The 23,900-nt window shown below is 61.3% G+C and overlaps 2 protein-coding genes and 1 long non-coding RNA gene across 6 annotated transcripts; 2 read left to right on the forward strand and 1 right to left on the reverse strand.

The window, feature by feature from the left end:
• Positions 1-331: 331 nt before the first annotated feature.
• CRYBB1 (crystallin beta B1) lies at positions 332-4,194 on the reverse strand. The gene is made up of 5 exons (XM_064168240.1): positions 3,994-4,194; positions 2,990-3,108; positions 1,250-1,382; positions 994-1,136; positions 332-649 (listed from the first exon to the last, which is right to left on the reverse strand). Exons 1-5 carry the CDS (start codon positions 4,132-4,134, stop codon positions 469-471), a joined length of 717 nt encoding a protein of 238 aa, XP_064024310.1. The 5' UTR covers positions 4,135-4,194; the 3' UTR covers positions 332-468.
• A 3,666-nt stretch (positions 4,195-7,860) lies between these two features.
• CRYBA4 (crystallin beta A4) lies at positions 7,861-10,580 on the forward strand. 2 transcript variants are annotated; one of them, XM_064168386.1, is made up of 5 exons: positions 7,861-8,041; positions 9,470-9,588; positions 9,807-9,948; positions 10,080-10,222; positions 10,378-10,580. In XM_064168386.1, exons 1-5 carry the CDS (start codon positions 7,952-7,954, stop codon positions 10,523-10,525), a joined length of 642 nt encoding a protein of 213 aa, XP_064024456.1. In that variant the 5' UTR covers positions 7,861-7,951; the 3' UTR covers positions 10,526-10,580. The 2 variants fall into 2 exon arrangements, with proteins under 2 accessions (XP_064024456.1, XP_064024457.1); XM_064168387.1 differs by lacking the exon at positions 7,861-8,041 and adding an exon at positions 9,306-9,344.
• A 2,920-nt stretch (positions 10,581-13,500) lies between these two features.
• LOC135188653 (uncharacterized) lies at positions 13,501-21,348 on the forward strand. Of its 3 annotated transcripts, none has more exons than XR_010307774.1 (3): positions 13,501-13,629; positions 14,169-16,946; positions 17,194-21,348. It is a non-coding gene; the product is annotated as an uncharacterized LOC135188653 (long non-coding RNA). The 3 variants fall into 3 exon arrangements; XR_010307775.1 differs by lacking the exon at positions 13,501-13,629 and having other exon boundaries at positions 13,734-14,762; positions 14,968-16,946; XR_010307773.1 differs by lacking the exon at positions 13,501-13,629 and having other exon boundaries at positions 13,682-16,946.
• Positions 21,349-23,900: the final 2,552 nt, after the last annotated feature.

The raw sequence follows: 23,900 nt of genomic DNA on the forward strand, positions 1-23,900 counted from the left end.
GACCAGCAGCGCCCGCCGCGTACCCACCAGCACTGCCCTGCCGCTCTCCGTGCCCCTCTCACCGCACCAGCACCCCCACGGTCTGCCCACCCCTGGTGCACCCTAAAGTCCTGAAGAAGCCCCAGGAGGCTGGAGGAGCTTTCTATCGCCCTGCCCGCCCCCGCCCCTGCTTTCCCCAGAGCCCCTTTTATCCCCTCCGCATCCCCGGCACGGGGCACGGTGGACGTCGAGCACAATTCCCATGGGAAAACGAGCTCTCGGCACACCCCCTCCTGGCAAAAGTGAGGCATCCCACGGGCAGCGACTCGGAGCAGCTTTAGTCTTCGGGGAGTTTTTTAATTTGCCTCGCAAGGTAGAGAACATCCAGGGAATGTGCAATGTACAAGGAAAGTGCTGGGCAGGCGAGCGCGGGGGGAGGCGGGGGTGCCCCACGGGGCCCGGGACTCTGTAGCTAGCAAGTGGGCACGCTCAGTCGGAGGGCGCATCGGGAGTGACAAAGGTCCCCTTCTGGTCCCACTGCATGTCCCGGATGCGGCGGATGGATTGGATCTGAGGTTGGAAGGCAGACCACTCGTTCCAGTGTCGGAAGTCTCCGGTCTCAAAGAGGTACTGGTAGCCTCTGTAGCCAGGGTACTGGTACCCGACCCAGCTGTAGGGGAAGCAGACAGAGGGCACCTGAGCGGGGTAGGCTGCTACGGGGCAGCAGTGACACCACTCTTGGGGAGAGGGCCCTGTGTACCCGTTGGCAGCTTCCCCATGAACCCACTGGTTGCGCCCCTCATGTACCCACTGGCCATGCCCCCGTGAACCCACTGTCAATGCTCCTGTGTGCCAGGTGGGACTCTCTGAGTGATGAGTGCCACCACTCGTGCGGCTCTTCATAGCTGACTGAGCCCTGAGTGCGAGTGCTTGGGCCCAGCAGGCTATGAGCCAGGACGTGGGGGAAGGGGGGGGAGCCTGGCAGGGGGCAGCCACCGCCGCAGCCCGGCTTACGTTCCACTGGGCACCTGCACGCTGCCCACGCGGTCGCAGAAGCCGTAAGCCCAGAGGCTGGGCACGTCGTCCTCCTGGATTTCCATCTTGTTGCCCTTGAAGTCAGCAGACTCGTACAGGGAGATTTTGTGGTCCTCAGCCTCCTGCAGAAGACAGAGGGAGGGGGGCTTGGTTGTGCAGGCAAAGCCTCGGAGCTTGCTGGTGCCCAGCTCTGGGCAGTGCCCGCTGGGTTGCCTTCTGCTGCCAGCCCACTCACCATTTTGATGGGGCGCATGGACATGAAGCAGTCGCTCCGGTAGCTGCTGGACCAGGTGTCCCAGCGAGGGTACTCGCCCTTCTCCAGGATGAACATCTCCCCACGCATGTTGGCCTGCTCGTAGGCCACCCAGCTGGGGAGAGGAGGGGTAGGACAACACACTGGGTCAGGTGCCACCACACCAGCTCCTTTCCTGCTCTGCCACCCTGTGGGGTTGCTGGAGCTGGCCTTCCGGTACCCAAAAAAGGCTGAGGGTGTCAGGACTGGTCGCCCCCATCCCACTGCCACCTTTCTCCCAGCCTGGGAGCTGATGGTGAAGCACCAAGCTCACACTGGTGAGTGCTGGCACATGCATCCGAGGCCAGCAGCAGACAGTGGTGTGCCCACAGTGCTCCCTTCCTCATCACGGGGAGCAGCAGGACCCCCAGAAGCTGGCAAGCCCCGCATCGGGCACACTAGAGACTTGTCCTTGCCTTATCTCAGGGCCTTGACTCTTCTCCCTCTTGCACTACCGAGCCTGAGCTGCTCAGGCCATCCACTCCTGCCACGCTCCCATGGTCTGCTGCACCAGCTCCAGCCCTGGCATCCAGCCCGCGACCACCACGCGGGTGCTCAGGGCTCCTTCGGCTGCACTGTTACCTCTTTAGCAGAGCCACGAGGTGCTGCTGTGCTCTGACAACAGGCTCCGGGCTCCAAAAGCCCCCGGGCACCAAAAGCCCCCGAGCACCAGCCTGCTGCTTCCTCCCACCAAAATGGGTCATTTCTGCCCATGCCCACAGGTGTTTTCCCGATGGTAGGAGACGTGCTGGAGCACTGCGGGCAGTGCCACCTTGTGCTGGCTTTTAAGGCTCAGCTTGGCTGATTCTCTTTTTCCCTAAGTAGGTTTTGGGGCAGTCTCAGAAGACTCTGAGGACTGAGGACCTCAGTGATGCTCAAATCCTCTGCTCCCCAACTTTCATCCCTTCTGTACCTGCTGCAGCTTTCCCCATGCCAGGCCTGAGCTGCTCATCCCCTTCCCAATTGGATATTCTGTCTTCCCAACAAAAAAAGAGTTGCCATCGATGCTGTGTGGCATCATTCCAGGTGACCACAAGTCACCTGGGCCAGTCCCTCAGAGCAAGCTGTGTCTGGTGCACCCTCCCCACAGCACTGCCAGCACCCCTGGCTGCCCCACCACTGCCAGGCTGCATTCCAGCCAAGCACGGCTATGGTGAGATCTCTTTCCACAGCCAGATCATCTCTCACATCAGTTATCTCATTTGGCCATCACTTTGGCCCCTGCCTGTGTTGATGTTCCCACGGTTTTTGGACCTTCCCAGCCCCTTCATCACTGGGAACTGTGGGGGGAGCTCCCTGCCTGCACTGCCCTGCCAGCTTCAGCCTTGTCTCTGCAGTGGCTCCGGCCACCAGCCTGCTGCAAGGCACCCACCTCATTTCACCTTGGCCTCTCTAAGATCTATAGGTCTTGCCAGTTTCAGGTGGCATGTCTGGTGGGCACCTTTCCTTGGCTTTGTCCCAAGTGCCCTTTGCTTTACAAGTGGCATCCTGCCCTCCTGCCCAGATCTTGTTGCCCTCCTTGAAGGAGACCTGGGGTCCTTAGCTGTAGCTGCTCCTGTGCTGCTCCTTCTCCTGCTTCTCCCTCTGCCCAGGCTTCAGGAAAGTGCCCTGCACATCACACTGCTTCCCAGGACCATGTCCCCACCTCCCTGGGACATCCCCTCCGTGGCCAGTGTCACTTACGGTCCAGAGGTGACAATGACACTGCGCACCCGATCAAAGCCGCGGTCCCCCAGGTTCAGGCACTCGCTGGTGAACTCCATCTGCCTGCCCTGGAAGTTCTCCTGATCGAAGACAACGATCTAGAGGCAGAGGGAAAGGATTGGATGGGGACATGGATGCGTGGGGATGGCAGAGTGATGCTTCACATCCCTGCATGGACCCTGCATGCGTGATCCCACTGCTCCCTGTGTCCCCCTTGGCTCTCCAAGGCTTCCTGCAGAATTGTGGGGCAAGCCAAGGTGGCTTCTGTGCATGAGCAGTTCCATCTCAACAGCAGCTGAAGACAGGAAGGTCCCCTCCTGACAGCCACCTTCACTCTGAGATGGCCTCATCCTGACCCCAGTTTTGAGGCTGCAAAGCTGTGTCTCCCTGTGCTGGTGCTCACATCACATCCCAGCTGGACTGGCAAGGAGTTGCATTTCCAGGAGCTGCAACCTCTTTGTGGCCTTTGCTGCCTGGCACGTGCAGAAGTGTCACCAGAGGCCTCACTTTGCTCACCCCTTGCCCCCAGCCCTACTGCAGCACCTTGGTAGCACTGTCTTGTCACCAACAAGGCATTCTGGTGCTGGCCCTGTCACCTGCAGTCTCCTCCTTCACCCCCTCACAGTACTGTAGGATCTCCAGACATGGAGGTGACCAGAGACAGCAGGTGGCAGAACCAAGACCTGTCACCATGACCCATGGCAGAGCATTTCCAAAGCCTGTGGTTCCCAACGAGCTGTCCCAGCCATGGCACATCTGGACCATCCCTCCTGCAGCTGCCTGAATCCTGCACCCAGAGAGCTGCTGCCCAGCAGGGGCACGGCAGGAAGGGATGGCATCGTCTGTGCTCTTCTCCTGCTCTCCGAGGAGGGTCCTTCTCCCTGCACCGCTTGGGCTCTGCTCCTGCCATCTGACCCAGAGATGCTGGCACCATCCCTCACCCCCGGGTCACATCCCTGCCTGTAGGGAGCAGCTGGGCTTACCCTGAAGGCTTCTGTGGAGGGTTCCTCGCCCTTGCTGTTTGCGACGGGAGCAGGGTCGAGGGATGGAGTTGGCACTGGAGCTGCCTTCTCCTTCTCCTCCGCAGCCAGGCCAGGAGCAGCGGGTTTTGTGGTCTCAGACATCGCGGTGTTGGGCTCAAGTCTGGGACAGGGCACCCAGCAGAGGTGTCAGCGGCAGGTTAGAGAGGAGGCACAGATGTGGGCACCCAGCCTGGCCCTCACACCACCCTGAATATGGTCACGTTGAGATGAAGGGATGGAGTTGGGAGAGGAGCTGCCAGGAGGTTCTCCTGGGCAGGCACAGAGTGATGCCTTCACCAGAAGGACCACGGGAGGTTTTGGGTGCCCACGCTCCCCTTCTGAGGTCAGGAGAGCCCTGAGCGTGGTTCCACTACTGCAAGGGTGCCCCCAAACACCAGTTCCCAGCTGCTGTCTTCTGTCCTCGGTCAGGCTGTGGCCTGATTCTACAGCCAGGTGCTGGGGCCACGCCACATGCGGTGCACCTGGGAGCCCAGCAGAGCACCAAGGCAGCGTACGAGGGCGTGGGAAGAGGACAGCCCAGTCTCCATGACACCCTCTGGTGGGCACCCCATCAGTGGGCCAGCAGGTAGCTGTCACCAGCAGCTACAAGGGCAGCGGAGGGCACCGGGGTGGTCCCGGGCGTGGTGGCCACGGCAGCGGTAAGAGCTGAAACCCTGCGTCTCTCTCTCTCCCCCCCTCAGATCCGACTGCAGCCCAGTGCCTGGGGACTTTGTCCTCTTACCTGGGCAGCTGCTGCTTCTTGTTGGAGTGAGCGGGCTTGTGTTTCGGGGCGCAGCGAGGCCCCCACTTTATAGCCTGGCAAGGGCAGACCCCCGGGCGGGCACACAAAGGAACTGCCAGCTCATCAGTGTCTGCGCGGCCGCCCAGTCATCACATCCTGCAAAGCGCTGGGCGAGCTGGAAGCCTCTCCCCGGCCCCGTGCCCAGCCGCTGAACCCAGCACTTTCCTTTGTGCCCGCGGCACAACAGAAGGCCTGACCGTGCCACTTTGCAGCGCGCCGGCACCCGCTGCCCGCCTGCGGCCGCCTCGCCCGGGCATATATAGCCCTGCCATGGCCCAGCTGGCACCGCCGTGCCACCAGCCCCTGCCCACCGGCCCTGCCACCCCACACGCCTGGGCGCCCAGCTCGGGTGCCGCTGTAACTGGGATGCTGCACCGGTCCTGTGCCCGCGGCTGCCCAGCCCTCTGGTTGCCCCGTGCCCATTTCTCCCCTCTTAGATTCACAGATTGGGTTGGGTTGGAAGTGACTCTCAGAGCTCATCTTGTCCATCCCCACCCTCCAAAGGCTCCATCTCTGTTGTCCGTCATCACTCTGTGCCCGTGAACTCCTGAGGGCGCTGCCCCGCTGATGCCAGGATGCAAGACCTGAAACGCATCGAGAGCTGAGTCTTTTTCCAGCTGAGCTGTAATCGAAGCTGACCCTTTCCCAGCCATCCCAGTTCCTGACAACGGTGCTCTTGCTCCCCTGGGGATGTCCCTGCTTGCTGCACCCACCAGCACCTCCTCGAGATGGTTTTTAGCCCACTTTAACCCTGTGCCATGCTCGTTCTGCACCATCCCTGCTGTGCCATCACCACCCTGCACGGTGCCACAGTCCACGCAGGGAGCTGGTGCACTGCTGCTGTCTCTGGTGGAGGACAGGCTGAGAGGCCTTGGGGGAACTGGCTGGGGACATATTGGACACAGTCTCTGTAGTGGCTTAGCTTGTGGTGCCGTGTCCTGCACCCCACTGCTGCTCTCTGCTCCTGGGGGCACCTTGCAAGGACCCTCCTCTGGCTCCTACCGAGCCTCCAGCCAGCTGCCCTCCCGGTTTGCCTGCTGGGATCCTGTTCGTACCTACACTCCTGTCTCCTCCCGGTTCTTTCCCACTCCCCAGCCTGCTGCAGCGGCAGGCACCAGCCCTCCTCTGCCAGCTCTTCGCCACCAGCAGCAGCTCATCGCTCAGAGCCCTCCTTTTGCCATCATCCTTTGTTCCTTTCAAGTGTGAAGTGGGATCCAGCTGCACCCTCTGGGCTAGTGCCCAAAATCCCCAACAAAAAGTGTTTATGAATCAATTCTCCTTTTCCAGTGGTTTCATAGTGGCTGTGCCAAGCCCACAGGCACAGCTGGGTTTGAATGGTGTCTTCTCCTCCCCCAGGCACTGCCCACGCTCTGGTTTCCCCACCTTGACACTTCTTAAGACCCACAGATTTCAGTTTGCATGTCTGTTAGGTTCCTTTCAGCTGCATTCTCTTCCTCTCAGAGCCAGGGTGGGATTTTTGAACTGTGCCCCCTCTCCTCTGGCTGTTGGGTGTTGCTCAGCAGGTCTCATCCATCCCTCAGCTCCCACTGCTCTGCTCCTCATTCCATTTCGCCTCCCTTCTGCACTCAGGCGCTGGAAAGCCATGCTGGGAGGGACCAAGCTCTGCTCCTGATGTCTGCTTTGATGCTTACTTCGAGGACTCAACAGACAGCTGCTTTTCCCTGGCACAGCGCTGTGGGAGGGGCTGGCAGCAGGAATCAGCCTTCGGTGGTTCCTGAGGACCCTCAGACACAAAATCTCTGCCCTCCCCACTGAGCATCCCTGCCTCTGGCTGCAGGTGCTTTGGAATGCCCTGACAAGGAGAACTGCACAGCTCAGATGCAGCAAATATCTGCCCAAGCCTCAGCTCTGGTGCAGGTGGCTGGAGCTGACCCAAATCAGCCCTGGCAGGCACAGACAAGGGCACATGCCTGCCTGGTGAGTCCTGCTGCACACAAAGCTCTGGCTGCTGCATCCCTGCTCGGTGCTGAGTGGCACTGGGGGCGCACCCAGCCACAGCCCAGGCTCCACAAGGCTATGTCATGGTGCCACAGCACAGCTGTGGTCACCTCACTGGTGGCTGGCAGCAAGCTGAGTTTAGCAGAGGCCACAGCAAGAGGCAAGGAGCAGCTTGTGCCAAATGCACATTTGTTGGGGATGCAGATGTTGGGGGCATCAAGAACAGTCCCAGTGCAGCCAGCACCCCTCTGTAATTGCCTGCTCTGCCTCCCTGGCAGTGCCCAGGGCTGCCAGGACTACATGAAGGAGGATGTCCCAGCTCAGCCACTTGGCAATTCACCTGCAAGTCCTGTCCCAAAACGTGGCACTGCCTGTGCATGTGGGTTTTTCCACCCATCCCAACAACCTCCTTTTGCTGCTTCTGCCTCAGGTGGGCAGGCTGGGTGGGTGCCTCTGCTGGGTGCCCAGCCCTTGGAGCCCTAGCATGACCCCAGGATGATTTGGTGGGGGAAGCTTGAAGGTCTTTATGTGCCCAGAAGCTGGACACAGCAGAGTCTTTCCAGGTCCTTGTGCACAGATGCTGAAGGATGCTGCTGTATTGCTTCAGCATTGATCTGCATCGTGAGTCCCTCCAACGCCTTTGCAAAGCTGCCTCTTGCTTCCCTGCTCCCCCAGTCCCAGCTTCTACCCTGCTGGGTGACTGCTGTGTGCTCGACCTGCAGAAGAGCTGTTCTGACTTCCAGGGAGAGCTGCTCTGCCTGAGCAGGGAGAGCAAATGCTGCGGTGTGCAGAGACTTCTGCACTCCTGCTTCCCTGCAGTCACAGAAACACAGAGCATTAGGGGCTGGAAGACACCTTTAGAGATCATCAGGTCCAACCCTCTTGCCAGAGCAGGTTCACCTAGGGCAGGCCACACAGGAATATGCCCAAATGGGTCTTGAAAGTCTCTGGAAAAGGAGACTTTCTGGACAGCCTGCTCCAGGGCTCCAGCACCCCCACACCAAAGAGGCTTCTCCTGCTTCTGGGTTCCAGTTTATATCCACTGCCCCTTCTGCTATCACAGGACACCGTTGAAAAGAGGCTGGCACCTTCCTGACACTGAAATGCAGCTGAGAAAACCTCCTCGTGTCCCCTGCCAAGGAATCACAGCACCACAGCATGGTTGGAAGGGACCTGTGGAGTTCATCCAATCCAACCTCTCCACCAAGACAGATTCACCTAGAGAAAGTCACACAGGAACACGTCCGGGTGGGTTTTGGATGTCTGCAGAGACTCCACCACCTCCCAGGAATGGAGCAGGAGGAGCACTGCCAAAGCACTGCCAGGCTGGGGCATGCTCCCAGCCCAGCCCCACGTCGGGCAGGAGTGTTGGCAGAGCCGGGGGTGTGATGCCCATGCTCAGAGGTGCAGGGCCAGGGGTCAGAGCCGGTGCCTGGTAGGTTTGGGGAGCGGGAGTTGCGATGTCCCCGTGCTGCAGCTTCTCTGCCTGGTGGCTTTGTTCTGGCCAGTCCCTCCTCCCGCCATCTGCTGAGTTAGGGGTTTCAGGGACGCTCCCCCTGGGCTCGGGCTCCATCTGGAGCCTATAAAAACCCAGCGGGAGGGCAGTTGGCCACGTCACCTCCCCGGGCACCGGCACCTCACCCCAGGTAAGTGCAGGAGCCTGGAGGCACACCCCCCTCCGCCCTCCGCGGCTGCCTTCTGAGAGCTTAGCTGCCGTGTGCACACGTGGAGGAGGGTCTGGTGCCACCGGCTGGCATGGCTGGGGGCTGCGGGGCTCTGCTGCCAAGGCACGGTACAAGGGCAGCTGCTGGGGCTGGGCTGGGAAGGGGACAGTGGTAGAGGAATCAGCAGGCATTGGTGGCCGTGGCAGCAGAGGTGCTGCTGCTCAGGGCGGGCATGTGGCCCCATCTGCAGTGCTCCTGGTTCAGTGCTGGCCCTGCCCACTCGTGGTGAGCAGGCCTGGGAAGCTGCACAGGGTTGTGGGCATTGGGGCTGTCTGCACAGGGGCTTTGACTCAGGGAGTTGCCTGCAGCAGCAGGAGGAGGCACGGGCAGCCTCGTGCATGGGCAAGCATGCCATGCAGTGCTGTGCCAGGCTGCCACGGTGGCTGCCAGGGCTATGGACAGCATGCCGGGCACCTGCTGCTCTGCATGGTCTGGCTGGCAGATCTGGGTGGGCTTGGGAGAGCAGAGGGTGCACTGGGAAAGCCCCAGGACAGAACGACCTCATGACTGCCTCTCATGCCACTTGGCAAAGGGATGTATCTGGGCTCCTGAGAGCATTTGGACCAGGGCAGAGGCTGGAGCGTGCCCTGCAGAGCAAAGCAGCTGGCTGCAGGCTCCTGCTCCATCTGCCTGCAACTCGTGGCCTGAAACCTGGTCCCAGACATGGGAGTCCCAGGGAAGGGCCAAGCCCTCAGCGTGCAGGGCTGGTGGGTCCGGCCCAGCTTGCAACGAGCAGCCCTGGGACTGGTGTTGATGGTCCTGCTCCCTTGTGCCCTGGCAGAGCCACCATGAGCCAGCGCTGCAGGAGATCCTCTGGTCTCTGGAAGGTAGGGCAGCCTGGGCGGTGCCAGCGAGGCAGCCTGAGCCGCGGGAGCACCCAGCCGTGAGGCTGCAGTGCCTGCTGGGCGTCTCTGCCCCTAGGGAGCCCCCTGACTCCCTCTGTGCTCCGCAGATCGTGGTGTGGGATGAGGCTTTCTTCCAGGGCAAGAGGCACGAGTTCACCGCCGACTGCTACAGCACCCCCGAGCACGGCTTCAGCACCGTCCGCTCCTGCAAGATCGAGAGTGGGGCGTGAGTGGGGGGCACGGGAGGGCTGCTGTGGGACCCCGTGGCGCTGTGGGACCCCAGGGATAGAGAGGGCTTGAAGGATGGAGGCCTCCAGTGCCTCCCAAGCCACGGGGCTGGCTGCCTCCTGCAAGGAACAGGCTCGTCTCCACGGGGTGCAGCCAGCTCTGCCCTGGGTACTACATGGGGGGGGGTGTCTCACCCCCATTTCCTACCCCTGGCAGATGGGCAGGCTTTGAGCACAGCGGCTTCCAGGGGCAGCAATTCGTGCTGGAACGTGGGGAGTACCCGTGCTGGGAGGCGTGGAGCGGCAGCAACGCTTACCACGTGGAGAGGATGTGCTCCTTCCGTCCCATCGCCTGCGCCGTGAGTGCTCCCGTCCTGGCATCCCGACACGGGGCCAGCCCCCAGAGCCCACCCCCAGGCTGGTTCCCACAGCCCACCGCCAGCCACTGGCCAGGGCAGCCGTGCCAACGCGATGCCCATCTCGGCGGCAGGACCACGGGCACAGCAGGCTGATGCTCTTCGAGCAGGAGAACTTCCAGGGCAGACGAGGGGAGCTGAGCGACGACTGCCCCTCGCTGCCCGCCCTGGGCTGGGGCAGCAGCTCCGTGGGCTCCTTCCTCGTCTGCTCCGGCGCGTGAGTACCTCGGCGGGCTCCTACCCTGCACCCCGAGGGGCACTCGACGGAGCTCTGCCAGCCGCTGGCACCCTGCCCGCTGCCCAGCGCCCAGGGCACAGGGCGTCGATGATGCTGCCAGCTCCCAGCCCCCGCCGCTCTCTGCTCTGTTGCAGGTGGGTCTGCTCCCAGTACCCCGGGTACCGAGGCTTCCAGTACCTCCTGGAGAGCGACAGCTCCACGGGCGAGTACAAGCACGTTCGGGAGTGGGGGTCCCACGCACAGACGGGCCAGGTGCAGTCCATCCGCAGGGTCCAGCAGTGAGCGGCAGCAGCGGAGCCGCACGCAAGCCCTGGGCACCGTCTCTCCCGCGGGACGGGTGGGGACTAAGCTCAATAAAGGCTCACTTGTCTAAGGTGGCACAGTGGCACTTGGGGGAGGGGGTGCCATGGGGGAGGCTCGAGGGCGGGGCTGGGGCTGTGCAGGGGTGAGGATGGAGGGGAGGGGGATGGGAGTCCTTTTCTGCTCCCACAGGCAGCACAGGCATCCAGCTGGGGAGATCTTATTGCAGCCTTCAGGTACTTATAGGGGTCTGTAAGAAAGCTGGGGACAGAGTTCTGAGCAGGATCTGTCGGGGAAGGATAAGGGGTGATGGTTGGAACGAAAAGAGAGAGAATCAAACTGAGAGAAGGGAGAAATGTTTGACACTGAAGGTGGTGAGAGCCTGGCCCAGGTTGCCCAGAAAGGTGGGAGATACCCCATGCCTGGCACCATTGCAGGTCAGGTTGTTTGGGGCTCTGAGCAACCTGCTGTGGTTGCAGATGTCCCTGCTGACTGCAGAGGGTTGGACTGGATGAGCTGTAAAGGTCCCATCCCACCCAAACCAGTCCCCATAACAGGTGGGCAAGGCCCCTGCCCAGCTCATGTTTGGAGCTGCACCCTGGGGTGATGGCCCCTCTGACAGCCCCTCAAGTTGCCATGGGACCGGGGGCCAGGGCACAGTGGTCAGAATCAGTGCAGGGGAGCAGATGCAGGTGCTGAGCCAGCAAGAGCAGCAGTGCAGCCCTTGCACATCCCTGGACATCCTGCCAGCAAGAGCTACTGCCATCCTGTCCCTGTGCCAGCCTGGCTGCCAGCCTGGGGGCTTTGCAGGCCCCACACATCCTCACCACTCTGCAAACCCCATCTGCTCTGCCAGCAGCTTCCCAGGGCCATGCTGCAGCTCCAGCAAGGTGAGGAGGACAGCATGTGGCTGCTGCTGAGTATCAGCCTTGTTCCAGAGCTGGAAGGAGCTGCAGGATTCAGCAAGCTGCAAGCTGTAGGCTGGGCATCTGTGCCTGCACCCATCCCTCCACCCCTGCATCCATCACCCTTATCTATACCTGCACCCATCTCTCCACACATCACCCCTGCACCCATCACCCTCACCTATCCCTGCACCCATCCCTGCACCCATCACCCCTGCATCCATCACCCTCACCCATCCCTGCACCCATCCCTGCACCCATCACTCCTGCATCCATCACCCTCACCTATTCCTGCACCCATCCCTGCACCCATCAGCCCTGTATCCATCACCCTCACCCATCCCTGCACCCATCAACCCTGCATCCATCACCCTGAATCCATCACCTTTACACCCATTACCTCTGCACCCATGCCAGCCCTGAACTTCCCCCAACCCTTGCCCAGGGCAGGGTCATGCCAGCCCTCAGCAGTGCAGGGGATGATGCTAAGTCATGTCCCATCCCTGGGAGAGTGAGGTGACACCACAGGCTCTCTTTTCTCTGGAGAAAAGGTGATGAAAACCCTGAGGAGAGGCACTTGGGGGTGCTGCTGGAGGAGAAGCTCAACAGGAGCCAGCAGTGTGCACTTGCAGCCCAGAAAGCCAAGCAGAGCCTGGGCTGCAGCAGCAGCAGTGTGGCCAGCAGGGCCAGGGAGGTGATTCTCCCCCTCTGCTCTGCTCTGCTCTGCTCTGCTCTGCTGAGACCCCATTACAAGAGGGATGTGGGGAAGGGGAGCTTCCCAACCCCTCCCTGGACACACCTGGTAGCGACTCCAGCCCTGGCCAGCATCCCCCCCTCAACCCCAGAGCCCTGGGGGGGCCAAGAACGGGGCCAGCACATGGCCAGGCCTGGTGGGCAGCTGGCAGTGGAACCAGCAGGTCCCCAGGGATCTGGTGGGGATCTAGAGAACAATGTAAGAGTCCAGCAGCTGCAAAGCACTGCAGAGAGCCCCCCCCCCCCCCCAGCTCCGACTCAACCCCATGGCCCCACGGGGTATGGCTGGGCAACACTGGGCTCTCTGCCATCCTTTTGTCCCCACCAAGCATAACTGGATCCGTGCCTACCGTGTCCCTAAATCCCTGCCCCACATGCCCTGTGCCATCCTTATCCTGTTCATGCCCCTAGGATAGGCAGCAAGGCTCAGGCTTCCTATCCTGGGATCCCCTTGGGACTCCTGCCCTTGAGCAGGGTTTATAACCGGGAATAAATTGGGAGGGGGTGGAAAGGGGGGGGAGGTGGTGGAGTGTGTGTGTGGGGAAGATTTGTTTTGGATCCTGTGGGTATGAGGTGCCCACAGCACCCCGGGTGGCTGCTGGGAGGCTGTGCCACCACAGCCGACCTGTGTCCTGGTGGAGGGGGTGATGGTGTCGTGAAGGGGTGGGGGTGACAACGGCTTTTGCAGTGGGGGGTGGGGGTCACGGCTGGCTGCAGAGGGGTTCGTTGCAGGAGGAGGAGAAATGGAGGGGTGAGGGGCAGAGGGGTGCAGGGCTGCAGGGGGGGCTGGTGGGGAGGGAAGGTGGGGGGTGGGATTTGGGAGGGGGAGGGTAGGTGGGGTGGGTTTGGAGGGGAGGGAAGGTGGTGGTGGGAGTTTGGGGGGAAGGTGGAGTGGGTTTGGGGGGGGAGGGAAGGTGGAGTGGGTTTGTAGGGGGAGGGAAGGTGGAGGGGGATTGGGGGGAAGGGAGGGTGGAGTGGGTTTGGGGGGGGAGGGAAGGTGGAGTGGGTTTGTAGGGGGAGGGAAGGTGGAGGGGGATTGGGGGGAAGGGAAGGTGGAGTGGGTTTGGGGGGGGGAGGGAAGGTGGAGTGGGTTTGGAGGGGGAGGGAAGGTGAGGGGGGGTTGGTGGGGAGGGAAGGTAGGGTGGGTTTGGGGGAGAGGGAAGGTGGAGGGGGTTTGGGGGAGGGGGGAGGGAAGGTGACTGCTCCGCATTCCCGGCATTAAAATTTAATGGGAATTGCAGCATCCTCCTGCCGTAGGTAGGGGCCGGGCGGGGGCTGCGGGGGCTGCGGGAGGAGGGGTTTTTTTTTGCGGCCGTGCCTTTCTCGGGGGCTGCTGCTCCCTGCCAAGCTCCCAGCACAAAGGAGATGCCAGCAGCCAGCGGAGCCCGCCGGTACCCAGCCCATCCCCACCCCCATCCCGGGAAACAGGTAAAGCCGCCTTGGATTTCTCTCTTTGCTCTTCTTTTCCGCATGGAATTTGGGCTCCTTGATACGGGAGAGGGGAGGGGGAAGGGTCTAGGGACGCGGGGCGGGGGTGGGGGGGGGGAGCCACCCCACACCTCGGGCTGTGATGCTCTGTGGGGAGCATCCGTCCGGGAGTTGGGGTGGGGGTGCTTCTCCAAAAACACCTCTCTGCCCCCCAAGTATTCGTGTTCCCTGGTTAGAAGCAATGCCCAGGAGTATCCACATGCAATGCCAGGACCCCTCACCCTCTCCTTGGGGGGGGTCTCAGGCTGGTGGGGAGGGGGGCAGCCTGAGCCTCCCTCCCCTCCCCCTTTGTTAGGGGCAGGAGCAACATTGGAAGCATGTTCCCAGCCCGGGGGTGGGGGTGTGATACCAAGTGGGTGATGCTCGGTGGTGCTTAGGCAGCCTGGTTCTTGCTGGGCACCGCCTGGCAGCCCCCTCCCCGCATTAATAGAGGCTGATGCGCGGCTTGTTCGTTTGTAAATGTATTTGTTTCGTTCCAGAAACTTCATCCAGAATAGGGCTGGAGCCAGGTAAATGGATTCTTGCCTCATTTGCAGTCCTCCCCGGAAGGAAATGCAGCCAAAATGCTGCTTTACTTGCTTTAAAAACCATTCCCACCCCCCTCCAGCTGATTTTAGGTAGGGGGCTAGAGGAGGGGCTGAGGGCAGCATCCGCCTAAGGGGAGCTCAGCACAGCCCTTCCCCTGCAGAGAGGGACCCTGGCAGATGGTGCCCGGGCACCTCTCAGGAGCCATTTTCTCTCCCTCATTGTCTCGCCGCCCTTTGTGTGTGTGCAGCCAGGGGCACCCTGCCCAGGCAGCCAGCAGGGGCTGATTTTCAGCCCCTTCTAGGATTTCTGGAAGCAGTTCCCCTCCCCTCACCTTCTCCCAGGGCTTCCCAGTCTGCCCAGTCCTCAGAGCTGCAGACAAAAGGAATCAGCTCCGGCTGCTGCAGCAGCACCGGAGCCTGGGGCTGCGTTGGGTGGCACAGAGATGAGCAGGGCAGAGGGCAGGGATGCGTTGATCACTCTGCCAGGACCTGGGGGGGAGTGTCGGGGGTGCCCAGATGCAAGCATCTTCAGCATCACCTCTCTAGGCAAGGGCAGCAAGGCTGTGCACGGGCAGCTCACCCTCTGCCCTCCCTAGGCAAGGGCAGCAAGGCTGTGCACGGGCAGCTCACCCTCTGCCCTCCCTAGGCAAGGGCAGCAAGGCTGTGCATGGGCAGCTCACCCTCTGCCCTCCCTAGGCAAGGGCAGCAAGGCTGTGCATGGGCAGCTCACCCTCTGCCCTCCCCTCCCCAGGCAAGGGCAGCAAGGCTGTGCATGGGCAGCTCACCCTCTGCCCTCATCACCCTAGGCAAGGGCAGCAAGGCTGTGCATGGGCAGCTCACCCTCTGCCCTCCCCTCCCCAGGCAAGGGCAGCAAGGCTGTGCATGGGCAGCTCACCCTCTGCCCTCCCCTCCCTAGATAAGGGCAGCAAGGCTGTGAATGGGCAACTCACCCTCTGCCCTCCCTAGGCAAGGGCAGCAAGGCTGTGCATGGGCAGCTCACCCTCTGCCCTCCCTGCAGCAGAGCTTCTACTTCCCTCCATCCTCATCCTCACTTGAGGAAGGAAGGGGTGGGGGGCAGGGGTTTGGCCCCACTTAATTCGGATGCTCAGCCACAGGGACACTGTGCATGCCACCAGCCCAGTGTGGCACCATTGGCTCGAGCTCAGGGCTGGCACAAAGCAAGTGTTTGGTCCAGCACTGCCGACATAAAGTTGTTTTTATCCCCAGCCCACCCTGGGATGTGCTTCATTGCTGAATGAGTGAAGCCATCCTGCAGCAGCCACCTCCTTCTTTGCCCCACCACAGGCACTCCTTGCTGGGATCCAGGCAGGGAACCCATTTGCCAGGTGCCAGATGGCACCTCCAGGTGCCCAAGCCCGGCTCCTGCTGCCCAGCTGATTAGCAAAGGCTGCATTGGATGTTCTGTTGCCACGGGAGAGACTGTCCTGGTGTGGTGGTGACAATGAACCTCGGGAAGCAGCAGCAGCTGAACTGCAGAGTCATCATGGCCTAGCTTCCCCCTGGGACCTGCTGCTGCTGGGGCTGTGCCAGGGCAGGAGGAGGGCAGAGGCTGGCTGCTGATGCCAGCTGTGTGTGCACACATCCCTGCAGAGGTGGAGTGAGGTCCAGCAGAGAGTGGCCATGGCCACTGGTCACACCTAAAGGCCCAGAAGCACCCAGTTTAGCCACAGGGCACTTGCAGAGGTGGCAATGGTAGAGGGGGCAGAGGCAGGGGCAGTGGCAGAGGCAGGTGCAGTGGCACTGGCAGACCCTGTCCCTAGTGCAGGCAGTTCCAGCAGCACACAAGCACCGTCTGGGGCACTGTCACCATTTCTGGTATGGTCCATGCCAGTGCCCCCCTGTGCTTGGTGGCAGGTCTGGCTTGCCCCTGCTCTGCAAGGGGACAGCCACAGGAGGGAGAGGTGGCATCTCTTTGGGCATTGGGTGTCCCTGAGCAGGCAGCAGGCAGTTGAGCAGACCCACAGAGGGGCTGAGTGTGAGTCCCTGTGGGCAGCATGTGCTGGAGCCTGCCCACCTCCACCCTGATGCCTCTGCCTGCTGCTGCCTGCAGCAGAGCCTGGCACCAGCTGTCTGAAGCTGCAGGAGCACCTGAGAGCCATGGGGAGACACCCATGGGGCAAGGAGCTCACCTGCTGGGCAATGCCATGCTGCCCTGAGGTCATGCCAGGACAGGGCTGTGAGTTTGCCTGAGCTGAGAGGACACTTGGGTTGGTGCCCACTGCCTACTGGGCAGGCTGGATGCTGGCACAGCATCTCCCCCTGCAGAGGTTTTGCATCTCCATCCCACAGGATTTGGCTTCTTTCCTTTGCCCCCAGCTTTGAGCAGTGCCCAATCACCCTGTGGGGAGCAGGAGCGGTGCCAGCAGCGGTGCCAGCAGCGATGCAGCTCAGAGCAGAGGCTGCTCCCCAGGGGGCTTTGATCCTGCAGGGGTAGGGAGAGGCTGGGAGGGTGGGAGAGCCCGGGAGGAGGGGGGAGGGCTCTGCCCTGCCATCCTGCCAGGCTCCCAGCAGGGTTGTGCCCGGGGGGGGCAGGGTTGTGCCCGGGGGGCGCTGGCACTGTTCTCTCCCTTGCTGCGTTGGTTGCTTTCTTTTGCAGCTGCTAATGACTGACCTGAGGTCTGTTCACACACAGTCCCCTGCGCAGGAGGAGCAGTCAGACAGGACGGGGGGGGGGACATTGCATGGCACCTGCAGAGCCGGTGACCACAGGTAGGACCCCCAGGGAGGGGCACGGGGGGACGGTGCCAGCTCCTTGCTCTCCCTACCCCTCATGATCCCTTGGGCAGCCAGGAGCCAGCCTGCCCCCCGCAGGATGCCATCCCCTCTCAGGCTCTGGCTGGCTCTGTGAGGGCCCCCAGGGCCATCTGCATGAAAGGATTTGTCCCCCACGCGTGCCCAGTGGTGGGGAGGGTGTGGCTGGCACTGCCCAGGGTCTCACAGCTTCTCTGATCTGCAGTGCCACCAGCCCCGGGGGCACAGCCCCAGCTCCTGCCTGGCCAGAAGGGCCGCACCTGGAGGGGATCCCGGGCTCGGGGAGCTGCCGTTGCCACCTCGGCGTGGATGCCATCACCAGGCTGGCCCCAGCAGAGCAAGCCAGTGCCAGCTGCCGTGGGCTGGCACCACGAGCCCGGCCGCTGAGGGGGACCCGGCCGAAGAGCTGGCAGTGGTGACACCTGGGGACAGGGCTCTGCGTGTGTGCCTGGTTTGCCACAAGGTGCTGGGGTCTCCTTCCCTCCTGCTGCTCCATCCCAGCTCCATCCCAGGCTGTGGGTTTTGCCACCTCCTCCCCCCCTACCCCGCAATGGGCAGGGCGTGGGCAGGATGAGACCTGTGCCCTTCACTGAGTGCAGTGGGGGAAGGAGATGAGATAGGGGTGAAGATGGGCAGAGCTGTGCCAGCTCCTCGAGGAAACACGATGGCCAGAGCCCAGAGGGACCCTGCCTGTCCCTAGGGACCCTGCCTCTGTCTGCCAGCAAAGCCCCAGTGCTTCCTGCTCTGGCAGTGCCCGGCGCTGCGGGTGCCACCGCAGGACCCAGCCTCTGGTTTGTGGGGCAGGCTGGGACACAGGGAGGGACAGGTACGGAGGGCAGCACATCCTCCCCACCAGGAGCCTGTAGTGTGGCTTCTCTGGGGCTGTTTGGGGCTGACAGCTACCCCATGAGTGTCACCATCACTGGCAGCGACCCCCTAAGTGCCACCATCACCCCACTGTGTGCTCCAGCAGAAGGACAGATGGGGCACAGCTCCTGGCAGGGGCTCTGGCCCCTTTTTTGCAACCCCCAAATGCAGAAGCATCCTCGTGGGGACCAGAGGGACTCAGTGCTGTGGGAGAAGGTGGCTCAGAGGAACATAGGGCAGAAGGTGACCTCAGTGCTCCTCCCAGTTCTATTTCTGGGGGTGTATGGTGCAGAGACGCTGCTCCTGGCACCCCTTGGCATCAGCCCTGAGGAGAGGCAGTTTCTGATGGGGAGGGGATAAGCCACTGGCACCTTTCCTCTGCTCCAGGCCGTGGTTCCCCCAGCCAGATCCTCCTCCCTCCACAGGCAGTGGAAGCTCGGTGGAGCCCCAGAGCAATTCTCCAGGCCACAGCCTTGCCCTGGGCACTGCCAGCCCTGCCTTCACCCCTCTCTGCTTCCTCCAGCTCCTTTATCACCCTGACCCTGCGGCGGTGCTGAGTCACAGACTGGCACTGCCAGGGTTGTCTTCACCAGTCAGAGGGGCAAGAAATGTGTTGGGTGTGGGCACAGGCTGCTCAGGGTGGTTTGAACCTCCCCCCCCCCCCCCTGCCCGGGGTGGTAAGGGCAGAGCTTTGCCAAGCGTTACCCCAGGAAGCAGCTCACATTGCACAGGGTAAACTCAGACCCTCCACTAACTCCTTCCCAAACCTCAATCCAGTGGGAAAGCCCCAAACCTCCTCCTGCTGCTGTGGGCTGGATCCCACTGCCTCTCCCGGAGCCAGGCAGACCCCTCCCCAGGGTTCCTCTGCGGTGCTGGGGTGGGGGTGGGGGGGACTGACTGGGATGGGCTCTGCATGCTGCGCTGCGCTCCAGTATTAACCCACTAACCTGCTGGGCCCCTGCTGCCCACCGTGCCAGGGGTGCCAGGGCTGCCCCTGGCAAATGGACTAACCCACTAACCCCAGCTCCAGCGCATGCCCTACTAACTGGCCTTGTTTGCCCCTCCCCAACCCCCCCACTAACCGTGGGCAGCCCACGCTGCCCTTAAAGGGGAACAGAAAAGCTGGGTAAGTACCTTTGCAAGTGCCAGGGGTCGGTGCCAGGCTGCACGGGCAGAGCTCAAGCCCCTCAGAGGGCAGCAGAGATGGCTGGCAGCCCCTAGCCAGGTGGGCAGCCTACCCTGGACAGCACAAAGAGGGAAGGGGTTTCTCCCTGCGTGCCATGCCCGGGTCTGCCCCTGGAGCCTGTTGCTGACTAGGAGCCTAAAACGGTTTTATCAGCAGAAGCTTTTCAGTTCCTTTTTAAGCCTGGGGATCTCTAACACATTCCTGAACTGAATTAAACCAACTAACCCTGGCTGCTTTTCTCTTGGTTTCTCTTCCAGCGGGTCTGCCCTCTCAGCCAGATGGGTTGTGCCATGCTTCTGCTACTAACCAACCTCTACTAACCACTCCTGACTTGTCTCCTCGCTACTAACCAGTCCTCTCTGCACTTTAACTCTGCGGGTGCTGCCTGCCCTGACCACGAACAGGGGCTTCCCCTGGGGCTCTGGGCTCTTAACCCTCAGCAGATCACAGAATTGGTTGGCAAAGACCTCTAAGATGGTTGAGTCCGACCCTCTTCAGCCTTGCTGAGCATCTTCATCTCCCATTCTGCTGTGATGGGGAGGAAGATGCTGATGGGCTTTGAAAGTTTTTCCCTCTTGGCCTTCCATTTTCCAAGGAATTTCGTGTGGCTCAATGAGGAAAAGAGGCTGAGTGGAAGGAGGATGATAACCAGTGGGAAAACTTAGTGACAATTGGCAATGGCCACAGATGGTCCCAGCAAAACCAATCCCACCCAAAAGTGATGCTGCTGCCACGAGCCCCACTGGAACCCGAGGCTCTCCTGGAGGCCCCCAGTTCACCCATCACGGGGAATGGTCTGGTGCAGGGATGCTCCTGGGCTTCTCTCTTCACCCCTTTTGTCTCTCCACAGTCCGTGATGTGTCTCTGGTGCATGCAGGAGCCGCGGCGGCAGCGTGACCCCGACTAACCGCACGGCACCCAGGGCTGCCTCTAACCGCCGGCTCGGGGCTTGCAGGGTGGGTGTCCCCCTCCAACCATCACCCTGGCAGGCAGGCAGGCAGGGGCAGCAGGCACTGGAGGTGCTGGGGCACAGCCTGTGCTTGGCTTTCTGCCCCACTCTTGGTTTGGATGAACATCAGCAGTCTCTCCGTGGGGTCTGCCAGCAGGGAGGCGCCAGGATCTGGTCTGCCTCTTTGGGTTTGGGTGCAGGCTCGTGATCCCTGGTAAGGTCCCTCACCACTGAGTGCTGGTTGGCACAGTGGCTGTGCTGTGATGATCAGTGGGGCACAACCAAGCTCTGGGCACCAGAAGAGGGTGGTGGCCCTGTGCTGCTAGCTGGGACTGGGGCTGGCTCATGAGGACGTGGCAGACTGCGTTAATGTGTGGGGGTGTCACAGCAGTGGGGTTGCCTCCAGCAAGGGTCAGGGCACCTCTATCTGGGGGTTGTATGGATCCAGCCAGCATCCAGCTCCAACTCCTCTCTCTTCTTCTGTCCTTGGTGGTTCTGGCTTGTGCTCAGCCACCCTGCAGTGAGGACCTCCTCAGATGACTCCATCTCACTGGATGGCTTCAGCCATCTGCTCTGTTGCCTGCTGCTGAAGGCAGAGCTGGGCTGGGGTCTGCTGGGTAGCCAGATTCATCCAGTGGTGGTGCCCACCTCACCTTGGCATTCTGGTCCCCGTGGGCCACAGCCTGACATCCTTCAGCTGGGGCAGGTCTCCCTGGACTGTCAGTTGCTGGAGCTTCTCTCTCCACCCAGCTCAGTGGCTGCTCAACCTCCACCCTAAGCCACTGACCATGATCCTCCTTTTGTCCTACACTGCTGGGACCCTTTGGTGGGGCCAGGTCACCAGCACCATTCTTGAGCAAAGAGGGGCTGAGGGATGAGAAGGGCTTCACTAAACAGCCAGGTTGCTTCTTTCCTCTACCCTGGCACTTCCCATTTCCCTTAGCTGGGAGAGGAGTCTGCCTTTCTGTCCACCTGTCCATCTTCCTGGTGCCCCCAGAGCTGTCACAAGCAGGGTGAGATGTGCAGACTTCCCCTTTACCAACAGTCATGAAACCTGCTCATCCCAGCAATGATGTGGGCAGAGGCTCTGAGGTGGTGCCTAGCCCTGGCATGCACCATCCTGCCCAGGATGTGCCAGCCCAGCCTACCAGGACCCTGCTGCCACCTCATGCCCAGGGCAGTGGCAGTGGGCATGGCTACAGTGGAACTGGGCACGGGAGCAGAGCAAAGATGCTGTGGGGAAGAGAGTCCTGAGGCTGTCTCAGGTGGTCCAAAGGGGAGTCACACGGGTCCCCAGGGCCCCCAGGACATCCCCACTGCCTGTACTGTCTGCTGTGAACATGGCAAGTGTGCAACCAGTCTGCTGTCTGGTGTCTTTGTGGGGCATGGGGGGCTGGGGGCATGGGGAGAGAATGGGTTTGGGGTGCCCCCCAGTTATGGGGCACAGTGTGGGGGCATGTTGGTGGTCTGGAGAGGAGAAGGCTCCCAGGTGACCTTATTGTGGCCTGTCAAGATCTTAAAGGGGGCTACAAGAAAGCTGGGGAGGGACTTTTGAGGCTGTCAGGTAGGGATAGGACTGGGGGGAATGAAACAAAGCTGGAAATGGGGAGATTCAGAGCGGATGTTAGGAAGAAGTTCTTCAGCATGAGGGTGGTGAGAGCCTGGAAGGGATTGTCCAGGGAGGTGGTGGAAGTCTCATCCCTGGAGGTGTTTCAGGCCAGGCTGGCCGAGGCTGTGTGCAGCCTGCTCTAGGGTAGGGTGTCCCTGGGCATGGCAGGGGGGTTGGAACTGGCTGATCCTTGTGGTCCCTTCCAACCCTGACTGATTCTGTGATTCTATGATCAGGGCAAGCAACTCTGATGGCCATCAGCATCCTCCTGAGCATCCAGAGCCACCCGGGGAGGTGCCAGGGCAGGATGGAACAGAAATGTCTCTGTCCCTGGGTACCCACTGGGGAGAAGGGACTTTGGCCCTCTTGATGGGGGGACACAGGAGGGTTGTCACCTCTCCGGGAACTGCCAGAAGGTGGCCCTCGAGTGGGGAGGTGGCATCCACCCAGCGCAGGGGATGAAGTGCCAGCACGGTCCCCAAACTACGCTAAGATCAGGGCAGGGATCCACCGCGGCGTGTGTGAGGGACACACACCAAGGGGTCCCGAGGGACCTGCACTGAGGGGGCGGCAGGTGGGGCCCGGGGCAGGGGTGAGCGGCAGCAGAACGATGCGGGGATGCGTTTCCCGAGCACGGGGGGGTCGGTTGGGATGCAGAGGGCTATCTGGGCTCGCTGTGGGACGTTGGGGATCCCACCCCCCACACACACCTCCCTCGGTAGCGGCCCGGAACGGGAGGGCGGCAGGTGGAGCTCGTGCTCCAGGAAAAGCCTGTCTGCATCCTTGTCTGCATCCCCGAATCCCTGTCTGCATCTCCGTATCCTTGTCTGCATCCCCGCATCCCTGTCTGCATCCCCGTATCCTTGTCTGCATCCCCGAATCCCTGTCTGCATCTCCGTATCCTTGTCTGCATCCCCGCATCCCTGTCTGCATCCCCGTATCCTCGTCTGCATCCCCGAATCCCTGTCTGCATCTCCGTATCCTTGTCTGCATCCCCGCATCCTTGTCTGCATCCCCGCATCCTTGTTTGCATCCCTGCATCCCTGCTAGAGGGGGTCCAGAGAAGGGCATTGAAGCTGGTGAAGGATCTGGAGAGCAGGGCTGGAAAGGAGCAGCTGAGGATGTTCAGCCCAGAGAAGAAGAGGCTGAGAGAAGACCTCACTGCTCTCTACAACTCCCTGGAAGGAGGTTGGAGCCAGGTGAGGATTGGTCTCTTCTCCCAAGGAACAAGTGACAGGATAAGAGGAAACAGCCTCAGGCTGCACCTGGGCAAGCTGCTGTGGGTGTTCCTGCTTGAGCATGGGGCTTGGACCAGTTGATGTCCAGAGGTCCCCACCATGCTGGGATTCTAGAGGTCCCTGTGGGGAGACTTTGAGCAGGTTCCTTGCTGTCCTGAGTAGCCTGAGAGCCTCCTTCCACGAGATCCATGCCAACCAGCTGGGTCCCACTTGTTCCCCAGATGGTGATGACTCTTCCATATCTCACAGCCAGCAGAGCTGGAAGCCATGTGTGGAATAAGGAGGAAAGCTGAAGACAGGAGATCCTTGCACATCTTTGAAGCAACTGAAACACCAGTTACAAGCTTCTGTGCCTGCCAAGCCACCAGCCTTTCTTCTGCCACCTTGGCAGCACCAGGCAGTGGCTGCAACTTGCTTGGGCACCAGGAGGGATATTTACATCCTACCTGACCACTCTCTCCATGAAAATCTCCTTCCTAATGTCTGATCTGAACCTCCCCAGCCTCAGCTTGAGGCCATTCCCCCTTCTTCTGTCTCCAGTTCCCTGTGAGAAGAGCCCAGCAGCCTCTCCACAATGTCCCTTCAGGCAGATGTAGACTACCCAAAGGGATACCTCTGGAGGCATTCAAGGTCAAACTTGATGTGGCCCTGGGCAGCCTGCTCTAGTTGGAGATGTCTCTGTTGCCTGCAGTGGGGTTGCATCCAGGAAGGTTGTGGCTGCTCCCTCCCTGGAGATGTTCAAGGCCAGGTTGGATGAAGCCTTGAGTGACCTGTTGTAGGGGGGGGTGTCCCTGCCTATGGCAGGGGAATGGAACTGGATGATCCTTGAGGTCCCTTCCAACCTTAAACCATTCTATAATTCTATGGCTCTGTGACTCTGTGACTCTGTGGCTCTGTGGCTCTGTGACTCTGTGACTCTGTGGCTCTGTGACTGTGACTCTGTGGCTCTGTGACTGTGGCTCTGTGACTGTGGCTCTGTGACTGTGGCTCTGTGACTCTGGCTCTGTGTGACTCTGTGGCTCTGTGGCTCTGTGACTCTGTGACTCTGTGGTTCTGCATCTCT

Source organism: Pogoniulus pusillus, chromosome 30 (assembly GCF_015220805.1).
Source record: "Pogoniulus pusillus isolate bPogPus1 chromosome 30, bPogPus1.pri, whole genome shotgun sequence".
Taxonomy (NCBI): Eukaryota; Metazoa; Chordata; class Aves; order Piciformes; family Lybiidae; genus Pogoniulus; species Pogoniulus pusillus.